The sequence below is a fragment of the Halyomorpha halys genome, unplaced genomic scaffold (genome assembly GCF_000696795.3).
Source record: "Halyomorpha halys isolate HHAL.00 unplaced genomic scaffold, Hhal_1.1 Scaffold15.1, whole genome shotgun sequence".
NCBI classification, from domain to species: domain Eukaryota; kingdom Metazoa; phylum Arthropoda; class Insecta; order Hemiptera; family Pentatomidae; genus Halyomorpha; species Halyomorpha halys.
Genome location: NW_027108914.1, coordinates 418,929 through 429,607, shown reverse-complemented (window position 1 = coordinate 429,607; position 10,679 = coordinate 418,929). Strand labels below are relative to the sequence as shown.

At 29.7% G+C, this 10,679-nt stretch overlaps 1 protein-coding gene across 1 annotated transcript; it reads right to left on the bottom strand.

Moving 5' to 3' along the window:
* Nucleotides 1-1,688: 1,688 nt before the first annotated feature.
* On the bottom strand, nucleotides 1,689-10,460 carry LOC106680116 (delta and Notch-like epidermal growth factor-related receptor; the record flags this gene model as incomplete). Its single annotated transcript, XM_014419618.2, is given in 9 exon segments — nucleotides 1,689-2,646; nucleotides 2,816-2,928; nucleotides 3,918-4,093; nucleotides 4,167-4,269; nucleotides 6,496-6,618; nucleotides 6,693-6,835; nucleotides 7,312-7,545; nucleotides 7,771-7,924; nucleotides 10,351-10,460. Coding segments are annotated over 9 exon segments (1,280 nt in total), but the record flags the coding sequence as incomplete, so codon positions are not given.
* Between the last annotated feature and the right edge of the window lie 219 nt (nucleotides 10,461-10,679).

The window sequence follows — 10,679 nt, the reverse complement described above, 5'->3', positions numbered from 1 at the left end:
GCCTATAATTTTACAAATATTGCACGCCTTTAATTAACCTTAGTTCTACTTTTTCTTTTCTTGTTTTCAGATTTATTCTTTTACATAAGGATTTATTAAATGAAAAGATCTTTACAATTTAACTTTTATTCAGAATGTCATTCACAGTAAGGGTCAGTAACATACAAATTTGTTACAATGCAGGAAATCTTATTTTTATATTATTCAACATATATTGATTGTTCATTTTGAAGCATTAAATTGTAAAACTAACAAGTATAATACAATAAATTCTAGAAAAAATATAAACAAATTAAAAAGTTCTAACTAATTTTGAAACCCTAAAATTGTGAGACTTTTTATTCATTTATTTATTTTTTTACAGATTAAAAAACTGAGCTACATAACACTTTTTTATTAATTGTTTGTTTTTATTAAAGATTCTACATTAGAGAAGTTTCCCAAAATAAAACTGTAGATAAATTTACAACTAAAACAACATAGTAATTGGTATATGGGATAAATTTTACAACTTCTTTTTTTTTTTAGAAAATCAAATGCCTTAGTTACAATAACATCAGAAACTGTGCTATTTTTTTTTTTTTTTTTTTTGTGTGTTTTTTGTTTTTCTATGCTTACATTTTGTGTCTTTTGATGAAACCATTAACAAATTATCACTTGCAGAAGTTATTTACATCCATTAATGTAAGAATTTGTGACTATAAAGCAGGATTACAGCTAATGGTGTGATTATCCAACAAACCTTGTTTAACCTTAGTGTTTTAATTTTAAATGCTAACAGGAGCTAAAAGAATTCCATTCACATATTTCCCAAAATATACAAAGTAGATACACATTCTTTTGAGTACTCTGTACACAATTATTGGAAATTATAATAATAAAACAATGATAATAGAAGTCAATTTCTCATTACCATCAGCCGAATGAAATCAATCTCGTTTCGTTCCCAGCGAGCCCATGCTGGTGACGAAACGGTTCATTTTTGCAATCTATGAACTCAAACTTCGGAAGTTATGGCAGTAATTAGTACAAGAATTAGAACTATTTAAATTACAAACAATTTCTAATTTCTTCAGAATTTTTATTGTGATTTTTACACCAAAAAGATAGTGATTCTCTTATTCCCTTGTTCGTCTGAAATGACAACACAACTTATGAAGATATAAATTTTATATCATTGGTTTTAATTTTTAAAAAATAATAAAGAAGTATTATTAAATGTTTATTAAAAGAATGAAGCTAAATTGTTTTTAGTTTTTAAGACCTCTTAAATTTTAAACCTAATATATCTGATAAACATAGAGATCTTTTCCAGACCAAACACTTGGATAAATGCTCAATGGAATTATTGTAAACAAATTAAAATGTTCAATTATTAAAATAATTTTTTATTTTGTAAATTTAATCTCAGCTAAGTTTTATAAATCATCGTAGTCATTAGTAACAATGCTCATAAGAAAATTTATTGAGGACTCTATTTGATTTATAGATAAACAAATAAAATATGTTCATAGCTCTAAAACTCATCAGAAAATTTTTCCACACTAAGTATATTTTCTTTCACCAGCTCCATTTCTTTATATGATTAAATACAATAATCAAAACTTTATATATGATTACTTACAAATAACCAAACTTGCTTTTGATAACCAGCCATCTGAATGGTACAAAGTTTCTTTTGAAAATAACTTTGCATCACGGACAGTCTTCATTTTCATTCAATAATAAATAAATGACTTCATAATTTGAGCAACAAAATATTAAAATCAAATAATGATGAACAAATTATAAGTCCAAGTTTCTTTGGCACAGTAAGACAGTTTCATGAACTGTATTGAGCAATATAAAAATTGTAATATGTATTTAAATGGACAAAAACAATTATGGTTACATTTAAGTACTTACTTATTCTAAATTTGTAATCAGGGTACTTTTCTATATTTAAAAAGAACAATCAAACTTACTGGATCATTTAGGATTATATTTTTGATGAGAGAGATCAGGTGTGGACTTTGTAAAGAATAGAAAAGTACCCTAAATAACAAACTTAATCAAACAAGTGTAACCAGCTTCTTTTTCTCTTATCACTACGATTCTAACATCAAAAGGGGATTCAAACCAGTCCTAAATGAAGTGCTGAAGACCAAGGACTTAGAAAACAAAACCTCTTGAACTAATCAATTTAGAGGATTTATAGATTATTTTTACTCCACAGATTCATCTTCCATACTTTATTAGTATACGCTACTTCAAAGAATTCATCTAAAAGCAGATTAAATTTTTTAAAACTATGAATGCACTGGAAGAGGAATCGCACAGATGATGTCTGCAGTCAATCCTCTAAATGAAAGAGTATCAAAATCGATACAATTATTTTCATTTTAATTCGAAAATACTCGAAACAAAAGATAATACTTGCACACACATCAAACATTTATGAAATTGTTAATAACTATTCCAAACATTTATTCATCTTATTCTGGTGTAAGATACAATTGCTGATCGGATGGGACAGTATCTGATTACTGGATTAATGGTGAACTCTGACTGTCACTAAAATCGAGTGCGTAGTACATGTCTGAGCTATCAATTCCCGGGAAGGCACGGGACTGTGCCAATGGTTCCTTATCTTTGTCCAGGCCATGCCTGCAATCAACATATAATTATATTTTTTTAAATCAGTTCAATTCTTCAAAACTACAATAACTATTGAAAAGTGTTTCTCTAATCAGATTTATTCAGAATTTATTTTAGTCATAGCTTATAAATAGTAAATATAAGTATTATGTAGCTGTATTCAATTATTGTTACTTACATGTTTTTCTTCAATACAGAATCCAAGCGTGTGATGTTAAGGGGTAGTAATGGTGAAGTTTTGAAACAACAATGCTTATAAGTCTCATGCATCCTGCAGTGGCAAATTATAACCTATGGCAAATTTAAATGAATATGCATTAGTTAATTGAGTAGAATATTATTTTACGGACAAATTTTATTGAATTTTATTTTGCAGTTTGCATAGGATTTTTTAAAAAGAGAATTTTTATCTGAAGAATTGAAATATTTTTACAAAACCATTATATTTCTCTATTTTCATATTCATTTTATTTTCTCAAGTGATAATTTTAACCTTTTTTCTCCCTAATTTAGTCACTTAGTTAAATATTGTTTTTGGCGGTTATCGATGATCACTTAAGTATAAAATAATCATTTACAAAAGTATGAAAATAAAATAAATGTTAAAATCAAATGAGTATTTGGCAATATAATTTGAATGATTTCTTTCAGTTCAATGCTCTATTTAACCCTTTACACTCGAGGGCTCCAGAGCAGAGCCATTTAAAATTTGTCTTCAAACTCGAAGGCTCCGCTATGGAGACAATGCAAATCATTTTCAGTCCATAACATGGGGACAAAGGCAAATTGCAAAAACTATTGTGTATAAGATATTTCGCTTTTGGTGAAAAATGACTCGAGGATTATTACGCTGTTAATACGAATGAAAAAAAAACTTCAAGTGCAAAGGGTTGAACTACCACAAGGAACACTATAAAACACATTTACATGTTTTTTTGTTAGTGGACTCATTACTTTACCTTTTTTTTTATACTGTAGTCATTCATTGCTGGAGATAAGGTAATGATTCCTATATTACCCATCATCATAAATAAAAAAAAAATTAGTATTTTTCTTTTCTTTTTGATTCAGTCAAAGTAGCATGAACATCTCCTCACTTGTCAATAAATGTTAAATCACTTACAATCTTATACAATAAATTATAAAATTAATATTCTACGGCTAAACTATCTAATATATCTACAAATATATTTTAATGTCTTCTAGAGTAACAATGAAAGAAAGGAAGGAATATCATTTAATTTTCATTATTTTTAAAGAAATAGATCTTAAACACTCACGGTCACAATAACAATGAGAAGAGCACACGCTAGAGTTCCTGCGGCAACATAGACATTGTGGAAATGATCCAAATGGATAGATACTGGCATTTGCAGGTCAATCGGTTGTTCATTGCCATTTAGATCAATTATATCTGAAGCACTGCTTGGCGGAATTACTTCAAAAATTACTTCCTCTGAAAAGGGTTGATGAAGCTGCTCAGAAAATTCCTAAATAGAATATTTTAAAAATAATTGGTGTTAATTTACCATTACAAATCTTTCCAGTGTAGCCTGGTCTGCAAGCACAATAGAAAGATTCAACACTACTCCAGCATGTGCCACCATTTCTACATGGGTTTGCGCTACAAGCCTGAAAAATTATTATAATAAATTATTGTTTATTGTCTTTATGATGTTTCTATCTATTATTAATCTATTAATATCAAAACATTTTCATTTATTGATCTGTTTGTTTTTGAAAAATTTATAGGCAATACTTCCATGTCTAAAATATAGCAGAACTTCTTTATCTTTTAATCTGAGCAATAAAAGGAATTAATATATCTATTAGATATGATAAATATTAAATATCTTATTTACCACTATGATTATTAATACAATTTGCTTCCTTGTGATTTGTTTCTTCCCTAAAGTTCTAGTTCTAACATTATAAAATCATTTCTTAAATGTATTTATTATTATAATGTATATATATATTTTTTTTCAAATATATATATACTTGTTAGAATATTTTTATGAAAAAAATTTCTAATTGTCTGTACGTTATGCATATTCCTATTGATATAGCAATATTGGTGGCAATGGATTGCACATCAATCCAAGGATTTTTTCCAACTTTATTCCCTATACATCGCTCTTCCCCAGTTAGCTACTTTGGATACTCAATACGTATTTTATTAAGAATTGAATCGGTCTCCTAATGTTTTTTTAATCTATAATACATTATATAACAAAGTTAACTCTTGAAATAATAATTGGGTTTGAAAATATTTAAATGAGCACTATTTTGTTATATATTCCAGGGTTCAACTTTTTTTTTGTTTTCGAATTTCATCAGAGAGCATGTTAATTTTCAGTCACCATATCAAAAATAACTTTGGTACTCTCATTTTTTTATTTTTTTAATTCTCTTATCTCTGGATTAGTTACTAAGTTTGTAGGTGTAAAGAGGAAATCATTAAATATTTTTTTTAAACATAAACAACTGATATGCTTTCTGTAAGATACTCTAGGACTAGTGTTAATCGCTGTAATTCAATCTTCATGAGTTGCTATCTACATTCCCCCTCCATGTGGCTCATACAGTTTTTTGTGTAGACAATTTCTATTCGGGATTATTATTGGTGCATCAGATGACGAAGGCTATGAATTCTTCAACAAAATCAGGAATAACCTCTGAACAATATCCTTTTTCTACCTTGACCAGTGTGAAAAAAGTTGAGAATGAGTCAATTTCAATTAGAACCACTAAATATCTTTGTATTGTCCTATGGAATGAAAAATAGCATCATCACTATTTTTCAAATTTACCAGAGAGCTATTCTGATCTTTAAATTTGAACGATTTGGGGACGTTCATAAGAAAAAATACTACATGTACACAATTCATATTGTTTCTGTTGTAGATAGGTTTGATAAACTAGCACCATTTTCAGTTGTGAAAAAAATTCTCATCTGATGCTTTGTGATAGGCCAATATATTTTGATCAACCATCTATAAAAGAACCCCGTTGATTTTTGATGTATTAGCGTTTAGCACACATAGTGAAGTATGTAATTATTGTCCTGTAGCTTAATGCACTCCACAGCCTGCAGTTTTATAACATAAAGTTACATTTTTGAATAAACTTTTTCTTTGTTTAATTTGGATACCAAAAATATGAAAAATATAAATGAAAACAAAATTTCAACAATCAAAGCAATTTAGAAACGGGAGAGTTAATGCTATAAATATATTAGAAAAATTCTTTTTCACAAAAAATTTATATTTATTTTATTACTCATTATTATATTGGTGATGTTGGCAATTAAATTATGGAAGAAAATGAATGTATTTAAAAACTTTTAAATGTTGATGTTTCTACGTCACACTCTATTGTTTATCAAATTTGTCTTAAAATTTCTATTGAACAATATAATAATGGAATTATTTTTATCATTCAGACATTAATATTATTTTTCCAGTTCCTTTTTACTGTAAGATGGTACAAGCCATGGCTGGTTTATTAGAAATATTGTTGAATCCCGCTTCTTTCAGTATTTTCTAATGATATTTAGAAATTTGTCCATATTAGATTCTTCTTTCAATGGTCGAGTTCTCTGGTAAATGGAAACAAGAGTATGGTTAATATACATCATATTTTGTTGTTTTTACTTAATCGAGACTGAATTGTCAATAAATATTGATATGAGGAAACAATTTTCATTAAAAATGAAAAAAATAGCTACATATCAGAAAATAATTTGCTAAGTAAATTGATCAATAACAAGGTTTTCAGAATTTAATAACCAACATTTGAAAATGTTTTGACCTACTCTATTCATCTATTTATAAAAATATTTGATAATTATCTTACTGCCCTCGTCGGAATCAAGCATTCTGGACCTGTAAAACCCTTGGGACAATCACAGCTGTAAGTGTTCCCCTTATCGACGCAGTAATGGTGATGGGAGCAAGGATTTGGATCGCACAAATTCATCTAAGAATAAACAATTTAATTATCCGTTTTGAACTGGAGACATATATTCTGAAAAGCTAAGTGAAGGAAAATACTTTAATATGACATGTATCTCCTGTGTATCCTCTAGCACATTTGCATGTAAAGCTATCTATGTGGTCAATGCATGTTCCTCCATTTCCACACGGGTTACTTTCACATTCATTGTACTCTTCTTGACACTGGCTACCTGTGAAACCTGAAGCAGATTTGTATTTCTCATTATATATGTGGTTAAAAAATAAATTAAACCTAAATACCAATATTAAATATATCAATTATTGAGTTTCTTGATCATGAAATTAAATTCTGCTTACTAATAATGGCGATCAGAATTCACGATATTGTTGACCTTATGATGACTTTTTGAATGATTGAACGAAGTATTGTGAAGGAACTGATTATTTAATGTATGAAACAAGTTTAAGCAATTCTTTAAGCAATGTAGACTGATGACAAAGGAATACATCATATTATGATGAATATTTATCCAAAGGCATATGGCAATACATTTCTGTTATGATATATTTTATTTGGTATTCAAATAAATGATTGATTAAGGTATTGATTAGAAGAGGAAAAAACAATATATACTGTTGAATTAATTCATGAAATAAATTTTCAATTCCAATTTAAAAACTCGTAAATGTTAGTTTCAATTTCTTTTTCTTTCACCTGGTTGACAAAAGCAGCGATATCCTTCCTTCTGATCTACACAGATCCCATGACGACAAGGTGCTGACGAGCAAGCATCAAGCTGTGTCTGACAGTGTGGTCCAGTAAACCCGGGGGGACAGATGCACTTAAACTGGTTGGCTGTTTCATTACTGGGTCTGCAGGTTCCACCATGTTGGCAAGGTCCTGATTCACATGGATCTGATGTGTCCTCACAAACTTTACCAGTAAAACCTGTTGAATATAATTCAAATAATTTTCAAATTGTTGGTTGACCTATAAATATACTACGTATTGAATCGTTAAGCAATATATTAGAAAGTTCCTAGAGACAAAGTATTAGCATTAATACTTGAACTATTATTAAAAGTTTGAATTTTACAATATAAATAATGGAAACTAGAAGATAAGTATTCTGTAAAAATCATAATATATGAAAATTAAATTTATTAAGTTTACCATATGGGCAGAGACATTGAAAAGTAGACCCCTCATGTCCTTGAGAGATGTCAACACATATGCCATTGTTCTGGCACGGGTTTTGATAACATGCATCCTTTTCTTCACAGTGAGGGCCAATATATCCAGCACAACAAAGACACTCATAACCTTCCTAAAAATGAAAATTTTATTTTTCCGATTAAAGTAAATTACAATAGAAAAGAAATATTTACATGAAAACAGAAAACAGTTCATGGAAAAAAATAAATGTATTTTTTCTTACTAAAAATTAAGTTTTAAAAACATGAGATCATTGATGGAGATGGATAAATTGAGTATAATATGAAGCTTTTCTACAAAAAAGATTGGTTGTGTTTCTGATTAATGTGTTTCTAAATCAGTTCAATCCAAAACTGAAATTGATATTTTTGGCAGTTTGGGGCTACTACATCATTGACCTTCCTTCTTATCAGTAATACTCAACTAAAAATTCTAAACCACAATAAACAGCTCTGAAACGTTTTTGGTATATCCTGTAAAAGTTTCAAAACTAAGGGCCTCGTTTGATGTGTGTATTTATTTTATTGACAAAAGTTTGCTCTAGACAAAACTACTCAATTAAACATTAAATTATGTGTATGATACAACCTTTATATATTTGATGAATTATATTGAAAAATTCAAATGAATAAATGGATATAGGGTATCTCAAAGTGGTTACAATAATTATTTTTTCTTTTTTATAATTCTATTGTATCAATGCTCAACTTGTAATAAACATATAGGTATATATTATCGAGTGTAATTAGTCTGAGATTTAGCAATTTAACGTTTTTCTGGATGTCTAGAGTTCTCTATTAATCTTCAGAGGCAAGTCAAATAGAATATTGCCAGAATGAACAATGCCCCTTCTATTCTTGACTATGCTAACCTGTATAACCAAAATGCAAGACTTGCTGCCTTCCTTATTTTCACAAGGCTGTTATAGGTCATGTTCATGACGTATTATGCTTGACAGTCAATATTTGTATCATATTATAATACATATTATATAAAATGAGCTGTATTCTTTGTATTGTTTGGGAAAAAACAACCCTATTATGCGTATAAAGAACAAGAGAGAAGCGAAATTTAGGGTGTCCAACAAGGTAGCTTCAGCGAAAACAGATTCGGAACCCCTTGTCTATGATATTGTATATTATTATACTAAATTAGTAAAATGTCTATTATTTATTAATATTATCGTAGAATCAAACAATTCCTGCATTTTCAATACTCCATTTTTCCTTTTGATGACGTCATTGAACCCGCTTTAAATAAATGTTGAATCATACATAGTCAACAGGGCTGACAAGGGAATAATTTTATGTCAATTCGAAATCAAAAGGACAGAAGGCAAAGAGGAAGGCACACAAACTAATCCCTTTTATCCAAGTTAAACGGGGGGCACCTGAAGAGGGAGATGTCCAAACTGTCGGAGCCTTATCAAATTAGAGGTGAATACATTCCTAAAGGTCGCAAAGCTAAATCGAGTTTGTGCCTGAGGGGAGGGGGGAGTAGGGGAGTTGTTAGAACGAGTAAGATATTTAGCCCGGAATGATATATGGACCGGGTCCACTCCGAACTAAATCATCAATATTTTATCTGCACATCTTCGGACACCCTTTGCCATGCCTCCACGGCCGCCTCCATTTAATTTAGTTGTTCCGAGAGCTCTGTACCGGCTATCTGATGGAACTTTACTTAAATGAAAAGTCGCCTTTATACAAACGCTTTCAAGCTATTGTTTTCAGGAAATGCGGGTGCTTGATCTAGAGTAGGAGCGCTCTTATCATTCCACGGCTAGAATTGTCAGGTTACCTTCTCGGTAGCTATGGGCCATGGTATGTATCTTCCACATCCTATTCTCAGAGAAAATTAACCCTTTTCTTCCATTAACCCTTCAAGCAGTGAATACAAATTAAATAAATTTTGCTTGTTATTTTTCTTTAAATAAACAGTATTTGCAGAAAAAAATGACGTTGCTTCATGGCCTAGGATCAGTTGAGGAAAATCTAGCCACAACTAATACAAAAAAAAAAACTTCCGATTTCTTTCGAAGAATTTCGTTCTGCGCCCAAAGGTACAGCAGTACCGAGGCTGTTGTAGCCAAAGTAGTTGAGGCGTTACCTCAGCATCATCGAATCTGCAGTGGCGCTGGACGTGTTGACTTTTTTTCGTGGCTGCCCCACAGAATGTAAACTTGACCCTCCCAGTCTAGTTGAGATAGGTAGGTTTTATATAGGATGATTCCCCTTATGTCAGAAACGACCAGGTAAGGGTAAACAAAAAAAATCTGATCCCTAATTAATTATTATTCCCTGAATAAATATGAAGGGTTTTTATATGATTTATTTTATTTTGATTCCAATTTACTTATTATGTTATTCACCCTTTTCTAGGCAAAGATTAATAATTTATTTAGTATTTATTTTTCATTTTAAGAGAAATTATAAAAATATTCCATGTGCTGTTAAATTAATGTAATTTTTTTACGTTTTTATGTAGTACTAAAAGATATTTTTATAATGATATAGAATATTATAATTATTGCCAAACCATTGATGTGTTTGTGAAGCAGGCGCCTTTTCCGGAACAGTTTTCGTTGTCACCGCAGTTCTCAGACTTGACTGTTATTTTTAGTTTAGTGCATCTGTTTCCTGAGATAACTGAAAAAAAAAATAATAATTTTGGTTAATTTATATGAATAAATTATATTTACAACTCAGTGTTCATTATAAATCGGTGTAATGCAATGCAGATAGTAATTAATAATATGTTAACTATCTTGAAAATTGATACTTAAGGTAGCATATCCTATATGTTCATGGAGGCATTCATTTGCTGATACTCTCGGTATAGGCAAGATATGGCTCCATACGTGCCAA